The 13,705-nt window shown below is 39.7% G+C and overlaps 1 protein-coding gene across 13 annotated transcripts in view; it reads left to right on the top strand.

Annotated features, from left to right (window-relative positions):
* KIF1B (kinesin family member 1B) overlaps nt 1–13,705 on the top strand; it is a 148,025-nt gene that overhangs the window by 82,528 nt on the left and 51,792 nt on the right. The window contains exon 21 of one of the 13 annotated variants that reach the window (XM_027110239.1): nt 3,963–8,809. The exons of 11 other annotated variants lie outside the window; for them this stretch is intronic. In XM_027110239.1, the coding sequence (XP_026966040.1) occupies nt 3,963–5,447 (1,485 nt within the window). In that variant the 3' untranslated portion in view covers nt 5,448–8,809. Of the gene's footprint in view, nt 1–3,962; nt 8,810–13,705 lie in introns of those variants that run through there. One more of the 13 variants, XM_027110240.1, reaches the window with a different exon arrangement.

The raw sequence follows: 13,705 nt of genomic DNA, 5'->3' as shown, positions 1-13,705 counted from the left end.
TTGCACTGTTGGTGGGAATGTAAATTGATACAGCCACTACGGAGAACAGTATAGAGGTTCCTTAAAAAACTAAAAATAGAAGTGCCGTACGACCCAGCAATCTCACTACTGGGCATATATCCTGAGAAAACCGTAATTCAAAAAGAGTCAGGTACCACAATGTTCATTGAAGCTCTGTTTACAATAGCCAGGACATGGAAGCAGTCTAAGTGTCCATCAACAGATGAAAGGATAAAGAAGGTGTGGCACATATATACAATGGAATATTACTCAGCCATAAAAAGAAACGAAATTGAGTTATTTGTAGTGAGGTGGATGGACCTAGAGTCTGTCATACAGAGTGAAGTAAGTCAGAAAGAAAAAAATAAATACCATATGCTAACACATATATATGGAATCTAAAAAAAAAAAAAAAAAGGTTCTGAAGAACCTAGGGGCAGGACAGGGATAAAGACGCAGACATAGAGAATGGACTTGAGGACACGAGGAGGAGGAAGGGTAAGCTGGGACGAAGTGAGAGAGTGACATGTACTTATATATACTACCAAATGTAAAATAGATAGCTAGTGAGAGGCAGCCTCATAGCACAGGGATATCAGCTCGGTGCTTTGTGACCACCTAGAGGGGTGGAAAAGGGAGGGTGGGAGGGAGACACAAGAGGGAGGAGATATGGCGATATATGTATATGTATAGCTGATTCACTTTGTTATAAAGCAGAAACTAACACACCATTGTAAAGCAATTATACTCCAATAAAGATGATAAAAATAAATAAATAAGCAGCTCCTTTAAAGCAAAGAGGTTGCTTTCCTCCCATAAGTCCAGCTTTCTACTCCAGTTAAAGTTCTTGTCCTCAAGAGTTGATTTCTAACCCTTCAGCCTGAAGCATACCTAACAGTTAACAATACTGAATAAAAATGTAATTTTATGACCCTATATTGGTCAACCAACAAATATATTTTGAATGTACCCTATGGATATACATTGAGAAGATACAAAGGAATTATTATTCAGTAACTATTTAATATTTATTATATACAATTATTTTTGCATAACAACAGCATTAAAAAAATGGAATTCAGTCTCATGAGTTTTCTATTACAATGATTCCCCAAATGCATCACATTGTTACATTGCTGAATATTCTCTTATAGTTAGTGCTTGATTATACGCCTGGTCCTTTCTGTGCTTGCTTTTTCACACGTGTTTTGGGTATTTTCTCTCTTTTATTTGCATAATCTTCATGCAGAGTCTCTTTAGGAGGCCCACTTTGCATTTGGTATTTAATGAAAGCAGAAGGATCATTTAGTGACATGTGAATTGGACAGATCTGAGTAGTTTTTCCAGCCCTGTAATAAATGAATCTAAATTTCTTAAAATCTCTCTTTTTTTTTTTTTGACATGAGATAGGATTTGCATCTTGGCACATAAGCTTTGCAAGAGTTTTCAGTATCATGGTCAGTATGTGATGGGGATGATATGTTTGAGCTTTAAGGAGAACATATTCTACAGAGTCAATATGACAGTATTTTAAAAAGAAAGAAAATTATGGCCACTTGATGAGTTCTTTTAGATTTATGTAAACTCATTTAGTTATGTTTTATTTTAGAGTTTAAAGGCATAACTTTTCTCTCTTAAGTATGACATTAAAGCAATGATTAGAATATTTCCTGAACTAGGTAGTGTTCATTTCATCATTAAGCAGTTTTTAAAGGAAAAGAAAAGAAGCCAGGAAAAAACCTGATAGTTAATTATGTAGGAAGAATCAGAGAGAATTTGTGTTCTATAAAACTCAGTTTATTAAAAACAAACAAACAAAAAAACTCAGTTTATACATATTTGCAAGAAAACTTTTTTAGGAGTCAGACATACTTTTTTTTCTCTAATATTTATTAATGTCATCTTTTATCACTTTTTTATCACTTAAGATTTTAAAAAGAAAAAGAAAAAAATAGTATAGAGTCTGTAAATTTAGCTTTATCTGCTTTTTGCTGCTAAATTTTCAAATAGGTAGGGGTTATAAATGGTTTAGTAACCATTTATAGACAAATAGAAATAATATAAATCAGTAGTAACATCTCCAGATTCAGGGGCCAAATTATTATTATTGTTAGAGGTTATTTTTTTGTTCCCTAGAAAGTAACTGTACCTAGAAACATAGAAATCTTTGGTCTAGAAAACAAGATACTATTTATCAGTTTCAACTCTTTTTTTTTTTTTAAACCCTTTCCTAGAGATAATTTTGGTAATCATAGCCAAAGTAAAAGAGACTATTAAATAAGAATATTTTCATTTCCTAGACTATCTTGAACTACTCCTCCAGTGAGTAGTTTCTTTTCCTAGGAACTTTTTTTTTTTTTTTTTTTGCAGTACGCGGGCCTCTCATTGTTGTGGCCTCTCCCATTGCAGAGCACAGGCTCCGGACGCGCAGGCTCAGCGGCCATGGCTCACGGGCCCAGCCGCTCCCTGCGTCCCCTGCATCGGCAGGCGGACTCTCAACCACTGCACCACCAGGGAAGCCCGTTCCCAGGAACTTTTATCTCCTGAAGAGAAATTCTTCCTTAATCCTATCTGTCATAGGGAGTTCTAAGTCCAACACTGCTTTCAGTTAGACCCATGTTATCAAGATTTGCTTGTGTTAGTTAAGAATAATTGGCTATTGTCCAAATAGCCATTGAAACTGCTTAGCTGTGAATTCAGGCTGCTGTTTTAGACCTAAGTAAAGTTGTTTGAAAAAGAGGTAATGGGGCAAAGACAGCTGGAAAGACAGAGAGAGATAACATTTTAAATTGGGTCCATAAGCAGAGTACATAAGCAGAATATAACCTTTGTGTTTTATGTGTTGATAGGAAGAGTTGTCAACTTAAAGTAATATTCCTCGAAAAACTAGAAATACCATGGGTTTTCATAGATGGAACACGTCTCTAAGTTGTATTTATTAAAGTATTACTTGGGGAATTTTGAATAATGTTTAATGAAAGTATATTTACCTAGCTTAATTTATGTTCTGGAGATTTGTTTCCTAAAATTTTGGAGGTGAGGTATTTATTGTTTTAAGGGTGTGGAAAACAAAGTAGCAGACCCACTATGAAGATCCTTTTTTATGCATCCTTATTCTCTGGATAACAAACTTTAATTGTACAAATGAAATCGATCAATTTGACCTGACCCAAGACAGTAGCAAATCTGATATATGCTCATGGAAAGACTAGTTTCAGAACTCTCTTATCGTCTAGGAAAAAAAACAATTTGGTTGATAAGAACCTCACATGGTCTGCTAATAGGGATTCTTAGCATTTTTAACATAATCCCTGTTTGACTGCTTTTTCTACTTTCTCATCTTCTAACTTTTTTCTAGGGCTGCTCTTTTTAGTAAAGCTAAACAAAACGTGGCATCCTACAGCATTACTAACCTTTGTTAATCCGCCTGCTCGTCACATCTTGTATGGCATCTGTGCTCACTCATGGGGGAAAGAGTTTCTGGAAGAAGCAACAGCAATAACCAAGGCAAATGTGGGGAAGTGGCTGCATGGGTGTTAGCATGTATGGGGCAAAGGTTTTACTTCGTTTTCTTGAGATAGTGGAGATGTTATTTCACACCGTTTTGTTAATAACTTCATGTGACCTTACAGTGAGAGGCTGTTTCTCACTGTTTCAGTCCTCCTAAGAAATTTGATTGCAGATTTCATCACTTAAGGCAGAAAGTGGAAATTTGGATTAATGTTACTAGAAAAAAAAAAAAGCAAATCTTTATATTAATAATAATCTACATAAGCATATGTCTTAATAGACTTGCACATCATTTAGGGTTTTTTTTGTTTGTTTGGTTTTTTTAGTTTTTTGGATTTTGTTTTTAAATTTATTGGGGCTTTTTTGCTTGCTTTTTCTTCGATTTGATTTTCCTTTTTTACATTTTAATTTTGGTTATTTTGGGGCCATTTTTTGATTTTGTTTTTCCAAAGGACGCGGATTCTGATAGCGGGGACGATTCTGACAAGAGGTCCTGTGAAGAGAGCTGGAAACTGATTACTTCTCTGAGAGAAAAGCTACCTCCCAGCAAGTTGCAAACCATTGTTAAAAAATGTGGCCTCCCTAGCAGTGGGAAGAAACGAGAACCAATTAAAATGTATCAAATCCCCCAAAGAAGACGCCTGAGTAAAGATTCCAAGTGGGTCACCATCTCAGATCTTAAGATACAGGCTGTAAAAGAGATATGCTATGAGGTTGCTCTCAACGATTTTAGGCACAGTAGGCAGGAGATTGAAGCCTTGGCCATTGTTAAGATGAAAGAGCTTTGTGCCATGTATGGGAAGAAAGACCCCAACGAGCGGGACTCCTGGAGGGCAGTGGCCAGGGATGTCTGGGACACGGTTGGTGTAGGGGATGAGAAGATTGAAGACATGATGGCCAGTAGTAAAGGAGGAACTGATGTGGATGACCTCAAGGTTCATATAGACAAGCTGGAAGACATTTTGCAAGAAGTCAAAAAGCAAAATAACATGAAAGATGAGGAGATAAAAGTATTAAGAAATAAAATGCTCAAAATGGAGAAAGTCTTGCCACTGATTGGGTCTCAGGAACAGAAAACCCAAGGAAACCACAAAGCAAAGGAACCTGTTGGAGCTGGTGCCAGTAGCAAGTCTGAGATCGATGTATGTAAAGGAGACAGTGGAGAACTTGGGAAAGAAGAGCGTGTTTCCCAGCTGATGAATGGAGACCCAGCTTTTAGACGTGGACGTCTGCGTTGGATGAGGCAGGAGCAAATTCGGTTCAAGAACCTGCAACAGCAGGAGATAACAAAGCAGCTTCGCCGGCAGAATGTACCTCATAGGTTCATCCCTCCTGAGAACCGGAAGCCCCGGTTCCCCTTTAAGAGCAACCCTAAACACAGAAACTCTTGGAGTCCCGGGACACATATCATCATAACAGAAGATGAGGTTATAGAGCTTAGAATTCCGAAAGATGAAGATGGAAGGAAAGGAAATAAACAGGAGAACCAAGAGAAGGGGAGTAGAGCAGCTTCTAAGGATCCCCAGTTACCATGGGGCTCTCAGGGCACTCGAAGTCAAGATCACATTCAAGTTAGCAAGCAGCATATTAATAATCAACAACAGCCACCTCAGTTACGCTGGAGAAGCAACTCGCTCAATAATGGCCAACCGAAAAGCGTGCACTGCCAGGCATCTGCTTCTTCAGAATCACTAAACTCCCACAGTGGTCACCCCACCGCTGATCTGCAGACTTTCCAGGCAAAGCGCCATATGCATCAACATCGTCAGTCTTACTGTAACTATAACACTGGAGGTCAGTTAGAGGGCAGTGCAGCCAATTCCTGTCAAAAGCAGACTGACAAACCCAACCACTGTAGCCAGTTTGTGACACCTCCGAGAATGAGGCGACAGTTCTCAGCACCCAATCTCAAAGCTGGTCGAGAAACCACAGTATAAATTACTGGACAAACTTGAACCCTTGGTGGAGGAAACAGACGATGGTAGCTTATGATTTGGGTTGGTTCTAGCCTTGGCCTTGAGTTCCTAGTATTTGCGTTATGATTATAATGTTGTGCTTCTAAAATATTAACTGATTTTAATATTGTTAAAACATAAAACACTGGTAAATGTTTTGACACCTCCCTTTTGTTTGTATACCATAAGTGGGCAGTTTCTGGAATTTTGGACAAAACATTGAGACCTCCCTTATTTTTCTGAGACTTTCCTCCTTTCTTGGTGCCTAGATAATATACTTACTTACACAGACTGGTCTTGTTTCAGTGTAAGTTTGCTATGTTTTTACAATGCCTATAAATTTATCTGATATCCAGAAAGACTTGCCTCTTGGTTTATGCAAACATTCAAAAGAGGAATTTGATATGTAGCATTAAATGTCTATTATTTCCCCATAAATGTTAGACATTAGTTTAAAAATAATAACATGCAACTGTGTGAACACAGCTTTGGATTTCTTATCCATGTCTGTTTCTTTCTTTAAATATCATGGAAATTTTCAAAAACCAGAGCTAAATGTCTTTGGACATATTTTATAGGACACAGCTTTGCATCTTCCGTGGAACTTCCACATCTTCTTGCTCTTCTATATTTTACATAGAACTGATTCAGTAGGGTTTTTTTTTTTCTTTTGACTGCATCAGTGTATGTATGAATTTTGTCATAATACTGAAATCTTTAAATTGGCATCTGTCTGGATTTCTGTTTGTGGTTCGCATTTTGAAGTTTAACATATCATTTCTCACACAAATACATACACAGAGAGACGCTGAACTATTCACCAATATCTTGCCAACAGAAATACCAACAAAATACTCGTATGATTCTTTGAGCAGTATGTATAAGTTTATAGGGAGGTTATTTGGTGGAGAGAGGGGAGAGATGGAACATGGGGAGAAGGCTACAGCATTTGGCTGTGTGTACTTATTTTCAGTAGATGATGAAATAATGAAATAAGTTAACTTTGGTTTGGTTTAGAATAAAGGAGATGATGTATAATAAACTATTCTTTGGTCAGCAGCAGTGATCCTCACAGATACTCAAGCAAGGAAAGAGAAGTCCTGATGAACAGTTATTGTATCAATACCTCATTTTACTATGTTATGGTCTCAGTTTGCCTCACTGGAGAATCCACTAAAAAAGATGGATTTTGATGGGAAGAAAAGAATAGTTTTCTGCATCCTTCATCTCTTGAACTTGTCAGAAACTTTTTAAAGAGGCAGTGTGAAGAGCCAGAGATGTCTATGAGATTGTCTGACATCATGTTGTTGAAGATTGCTAAGTCACCTATCAAACGCTTGTCTTCCAGATGGTGTGAAAAATTACATCCAGGATAGCAGTTAATGTTCAAGGAAGCCTTAAAGATTGTGATTACATGGGTTTTTTTCCTTTGCGTGTAGGCACTATTCTTTATTAGAACATTATTTTTAATCATAGTATTTTTTTTCTTTGCTTCTAAGAAAATGCTTTTATAATGCACAGAAAGTTGCTTCCAATTAACTTTGGGGGTTATTTTTGCTTTCATAGCTAGAGCAGTCCTAGTCTTCAGCTGAAGTTTTATGGCAGATTAGACAGGGGTGATGTCTGTCATGGGTTGACTGAATGATGTTTGTAATGAGTTGACTTAATTGAGATGACAGTGTCCTGTACCATGTGGTTTGAATATACTTGGTAGGGTACTTCAGATCAGTCACTTCAGTGCATCTTGTGTAAACCCCATTTGTCCTTCTTTGTTCTTCTTAGACATAGTTATGTTATCTATTTCTTTCTTGCAAAAAAGTTCATTTTCTAAAACTAATAATAATAACAACGCAGCTTTCAACTCTGTAGCAAAAGTGGGCTTTCAATTTTCCAACTTGAGATAACATAGGATAGGGCTATATATTTTCATTTTTATGGTGGCCTTTTAATGTCATTATGGGCAGGTACCTCCCTTTCACACTAAACAATGGGAGTGAGTTTCTCCTGGTGATCAGGAGACACTGTAGAATGAAAAGAAATACAGTATTTCATTTACAAATGTGGGTTGTGTAGGCACTATACCCACACTGATATTCCAAAGAGTTAGATTTGTATTTGTGCTTCATGTGCTGATCCAGGCGCCCTCAGATTATTGAAATGTTTAGATATCTAATGTAGCCCTTAATTTCAGATGACCAGAAAGAAATGAACCAAGATTTGATTGCCCTTCATGCATTTCAGAGCAGATACTTGTCTTAGAAAATAACTGTGTGAATGGAATTTCTTCATTGACTTTCACTGAAGAAGTAACTAGTACCATGCTTTTGTGATTGGTATAGCCTACATTGCTTCGTTTGTTTTTTTAATTTGATAGTATCTGTCCCTAAGCTTAAATACTACAAGACCAAAGGGAAATGGTCACCGTTAAGCCATTATTGTATTATTGAAATATCCCTAGCTATTATCATAGTGAAATTTTTTTTTTAAAGTTTGTGCTATTGAAATTATATAATGACCTGACAATAATGGAAATAGAGTCCTAATCAATTGGTACAGTTTCACAAACCAAACCACACACTATGGTATTCCTTGGAGAGTTAAAGACTTCTGTTTATCTAATAAGTCTAAACCAAAGGGCTTTTCCTTTAGTTTTGCTTCTAATTCTTTCTGGTGCTTCTCTTTTCACTGGAAAATGCAATGAATGGGAATTGTTTATTCCATTGAAGTGACTTGAAGTGACCTCTTGTGCTTTAGGTGTAGGTTGATGCTGAAGAAAAACAAAACAAAACAGGACAGAACACAGTTTGTCACACCGATGTCTGCATTAAAGGCTGTCAGACTACAGGAAGTTACATAGGTTTTCTCCCGTCAGCTGCTATACCCCTGTGCCTTATTGGTCCTTTGTAGACTTGCCTTAATGATTTGTACAAAGGACTGGGAGCAGGGGAAGCTGTTGAGTCCTGGCGTACCTTAATGAAGATGCCTTCTTAGGGGCAGTGCAAAGCAAGCATTTGTTCTGCACTGTTAGAGCCAAATTCTGTATTATGAACAGTTTTCATAATTGTCTACTTTATGTCATCTTTCTGAGATTTAAAAATCTGCTCTAGATACTTAGTTTGAACCAATGTAGGTTGTGAAGTGTATTGGTTTCCTCCCATCATTACTGTAAAAAGAAGTTGTGAATCTTCTTGTTAATGAACTATGGATTTCTCCCTCAGTTTCTTTTTAGAAAATGCTTGAAGATTGTCTTTGAGTGTAAGATCTACCTTTTCAGAAAGGGAGAGTTAGTTTGTAATGTTAAAAAATAAAGTCCTCATTCAATAAAAACTGAAATTATCTCTTAAGAGTGTGATTTCTCTCTGATGTGGGAGGAGGGAAAATGAAAGAGTGATGCTAATGAAACCTGGTCTTGACTTTTATTTATTGCTCTTTCACCTGAAGATGGTTACAAACCATACCTTTTAAAAATATTTCTACATGAACTTGATTTGTTTAGAGCTTTTGCTTTTTGTTACCCTTTTTGATTTATCAAAATTCTATCTTAAATGAGGTCTTTAATCCCTATTTTATGCTACGTTTTACTTAAATAAAACCTTTTATATTATAAGATGATGAGGATATCAGATATCCCTTTATGATTTCTTTGAGTTTATCTTGTATTTTCTGTTTTTTTCAGCTATATAATTTTGATTTGCAGTTTTCTTTAAATGAAATGGTATATACTTCATATGGGTAGAAATGAAATTTCTAGAAAGCTTTGAGTAACTCTGTTTAGCTTTTCTTTTTTCCCTTAGCCACTGCTTTTCTCCACCCAGAGCACTGGTGATATGTTAGAGGTGAACAGGACAAAGCAGAAGATTTTTCTGGAGCGGACCATCGGTCTTATTGAACATTTGGACATGACATTATTTTTTATGTTGAAAAGCAACATAATCATACATAATGGAGTAGAATACAAAATCCACATGGGTTTTTTTTTTTTTTTCCCTAACATAAGTTTTAAATATGAAATTTGGAACTTAAGGGAAATGTTAATGCTTGGACTGGCTTGCTTCAGCCTTCTTACCCTTTCCCTTCAGGTACTTTGTATTTCTCTGCTGTTGGAGAACCTGGTGGAAAAGTTGCCAAGACCTGACCATTTCTAGGACAGTACAGACAATTCCAATGCCGTATGATATGTGTAGTGATAGTTGTGCGCACAGGATGAGTGTGGGCAGAGCGGGAAAAGGTTTTTGAAAGAGGAAGCCCTGAGCCAAGAGCAGAGTCCCAAAGTACAACTGCAAATGTATCCAAGTGAAGAATGGCAGGGAGAAGGAGGAAACGTGTCAGGTCCAGGGAACTGCGAGTAACTTGGGGGACCTAGCGGGGGGGGGGGGGCAGGGGCCAGATCATGGCATGCTAAGGACTTCGGATTTTATCTTGAGCATGACGGAAGCTACCATGTATTATACAGGGAGATTGCATTCGTAGATTCATCTTTTAGAAATGGCCAAAGTTTGGGTTGGATAGAGGCAAATTCAGAGCCCAGTGCTGCAGTTGGGAAGTTGCTGGATGAACTAAATGAGAAACGATGCTTTCCAAACAGAGGCGGGGGGACAGGATGGAGGGAATGACTGATAGATTATTTGGAGATAGAATCAATGAATCAGTTCGTGGAGGGGGATGAGCCCTGTGTATATATCCCACAAGGTGAAGAAGGCTCTTGCTTGGACCATGTTTGGAAAGTAAAGTTAATGAGACCAAGATAGGACTGAGAGATTGGGAGAAAATAGGAGCTGCACAGGTCTAAGAATAGGTGTTGCGAGACCCCTGGAGGCATAGATCTGAGACTGTGTCCGCATGGTGCTGCTGGTGGTGAGTATATTAAGGTGTTGACAAGAACTGGGGCGTGGACATCTCCCTTCCAGCTATCGCTTGCTAATTATAATCTGCCATTAAAAGAAGAAGGCAGCATTAGCAAAATGAGCCAAGCCTCTAATGTCAGAAACAGCCTAACCAGAAAACCCAGAATTGTGACATTGATTTTACCTTAAATGCCACCTCCTCAGAGATGCCCTAGTTGTGGCACCATCATGTCTCACCTGTAGTACCACAGTAGCCTCCTAGCTGGTCTCTTCACTTCTGTTCCTGACCCCCGTACGCCATTGTCCACATAGCAACCAGCAGCGTCCTTTGAAAACAAAAATCAGTGCCAGTGGCCTCCAGTGGCTTCCCATTGCACTTTAAAATATGAACCTCTTATCGTAGCTTCCAAGGCTGTCCCTGTTTGGGCTTCTTGCCTGTCTCTCTGACTTTAAGTCTTGACATTCTCTTACTAGCAAGCACTTTGGACTTTTGTTCTTTGAACTTGCCAAGCTCGTTTCCACCTCTGGGCTGTTCACTTCCTCAGGACTGGCATCCTTTCTCCTCGTGCTGAGCTCCTCTTCCGGATCGGTGCTCACGAGCCCCTTTTCCTGCCTCAGCCTATCCCAGGGCAGCTCACTGTTTAATAATAATGCTAACCTGTAGTTATCTGTGCACTTACTTGGTGCTTCCATGAGACTGTAAACTCACCTAGAATAAGCACCTATCTGTCTTGTTTTCTTCACTGTTCGTCTGTACACATCACCCAGAAGAGTGGTTCTCAAACTGTCGTATGCATCAGAGTCCCCTGAGGGGCTTGTGAGAACATAGAATGCTGGTCCCACCCCCAGAGTTTCTGATGCAAGGGGTCTGGGGTAGGGTCTGATAACTGTATTTCTCATAAGTTCCCAAGTGACACTGATGCTGCCAGATCAGAATCCACCTTTGAGAACCACTGTCTAGAACAGGGATTGGCAAACTTTTTCTGTAAAGGGCCAGAGAGTAAATAGTTTAGGCTGTGGGGGCCTCGTGGTCTCTGTCAAACTGCTCAGCTCTGCTGTTGTAGCAGAAAAGCAGCCATAGACAATATGCAAAGGGATGGACATGGCTATATTTTGATAAAACTACTGTATTTATCAAATGGTGGGCTGGATTTGGCCTGCAGATTTGCCAACTCCTCAAAGATGGTCACTTTTGAGAACTGTTAACTAGAAGATCAGTACACGACTGTGTATCTGATCTAGAAGACAGATAAGTGCCAGATGCTGGTGGGTCAGTGGTGAATGACAGATCCCCGGCCTCCTGAAATTCACAGAGTTGTGGAGGAGATAGCTATTAGACAGTCACACCAGTGGTTATACAGTACATTTGTGACCAATGCCCTGAGGGAGAAATACAGGGTGCTCTGAAAGTTTACAACCAGGTGCCTCAGGGAACAAAAAGGTGGCCTTTTCTTGCTCTCAGCTGATGATTTTCATTTTGAGAAAAAGAAGGAATCAGAAGTAAACTTCCTTTTCTTCCCACTTCTAGGTCTGCGTCCAAACCGTACTTGGCCTTCCCTCCTGTTGGTGGAAGAACCGTCTGTGCTCCTGTCTTAGCCCAGCCCTTGTTCCCTTCATCCTGTCTTCTGAGGGACTTATTGAACATTTACCCCTTCTCTTTTACAACATCAGTTTTTCTCCCTCCACATTATTCCTGTCAGCATTACAAGCATGTCATTTCACCAGTTATAAAAAAGTTCCATGTTCCCTGTGACCTGCCACTGCAGTTCTCTGTTCCTTTTTCTAAAAATACTCCTGAGAGCGTTTTCTGTACTTTTTCCCACTTGTCCACCTTCTTTCTCTTGTTTCCTCTCCCCATTCTTAGTTGAACTCACTCTGGTCAGACTCATTCCCACCTCACCACTGAAGCCACCCTGATTAGGGTCACCAGCAATGTCCATGGTGACAAATCCAGGGTGTTTTCTCAGACCTCATCTTACTAAATCTGTCTAGCATTTGACATGCGTTGCCTGCTCTTTACTTCTTGGAACACCTTATTCTCTTGGCTCCTGATTTTCCTCTGACCTCACTGGCTGTTCCTTCATGGTCTCTGTGGACACAGACATTGGCTCTTTCCGTATCTGTTCGTTCCACCAGGTGACCTTACACATTTCCATGTTCACACAGATGATGATGCAGACAGCACCTCCTGTGTGTTGCGCATTTACAGTGGACCCTTGAAAGACACGGGTTTGAACTGCACGGGTCCACTTATATGTGGATTTTTTTTCAGTGCACATGTTCAGCAGTACTCCTCAATCCACGGTTGGTTGAATCTGCGGACGTGGAACCTCAGAAACCGAGGGCCGACTGTAAAGTTACACGCTGATTTTTGACTGCATGGTCAGTGCCCCAACCCCTGTGTTGTTCAAGGGTCAACTGTACTTGGGCCAATAAACATTTTACATGTATTAGCTTATTGAAGCCTCGCAACAGCCCTCTTCTGTAAAGTAAGTGTTGTTATTCCCATTTTACATGCCTTCCCATTGTCACACAGCTACTAAGTGGGGATCCAGGTCCAGTCTCAGGCAGTCGGTCTGTCTGCAAACCACTGCCCTGCCTCCCTCTCTGCTGACTCTCAGATGTACTCTCTCCAGCCTGGGCCATTCCCCTGACCTCTGGACATAGATGCACAGCTCTGACCTGCCATCCAGAAAGCTAACTGGCATCTCACATTTAAACTATCTAAACCAGGGCAGCTAGCTCAGACCAAATATCCAAGGGTGATCCTCAGTTTCCCTTTTTTTAGTACACCCCATGATCACATCATCTGTAGGACACACTTCCTCTGTCTGTAAAACATATCCCAGCTCCATTCTCTTTTCATCACCTTTGCTGCTGATACCCTGGACCAGGCCACTGCCATCTCCCTTGAAACTGCAGGGACAGCTTCATGACTGCTGGCCTTGCTTCCAAGCCCGCAGGCTATATTCTCCGTGGAGAGTGGTATTTTTAAAACATATGCTAGACCACAGGACTTCCCAGCTCTACACCACCCAGTGGCTTCCCTTAGAATAAAATCCACAGTCCTTCCCGTGGCCTATAAGGCTGTCCATAGCTTGGTCCCTATCTGACTGCTTCTCAACTGCATCTCCAACCCTTCTCACTCCTCCAGTCTACCACACAGGTTTTCTTGCTTTTCCTTAAACACACCAAGTTCCTTTCCATCCCAGGACCTTTGTACTTGCTGTTATATTTGACTGGAATAAACCCCCACCAGAGATCTCAGAGTGCTTGCTTAGAGCTCTGATTAAATGTTATCTCTATGGAGAGACCTCCCCTGACCACTTAATCTAAAAGTCTTCCTCCACTCCTCTCTTCTCTCTGTTACTCTCTGAAAGCTACCTTTCTTTATCT

The sequence above is a fragment of the Aethalodelphis obliquidens genome, unplaced genomic scaffold (genome assembly GCF_003676395.1).
Source record: "Aethalodelphis obliquidens isolate GAN/ISIS:26980383/991018 unplaced genomic scaffold, ASM367639v1 scaffold9, whole genome shotgun sequence".
Classification (NCBI taxonomy): Eukaryota; Metazoa; Chordata; class Mammalia; order Artiodactyla; family Delphinidae; genus Aethalodelphis; species Aethalodelphis obliquidens.
This window is presented reverse-complemented; position numbering and strand designations above follow the sequence as displayed.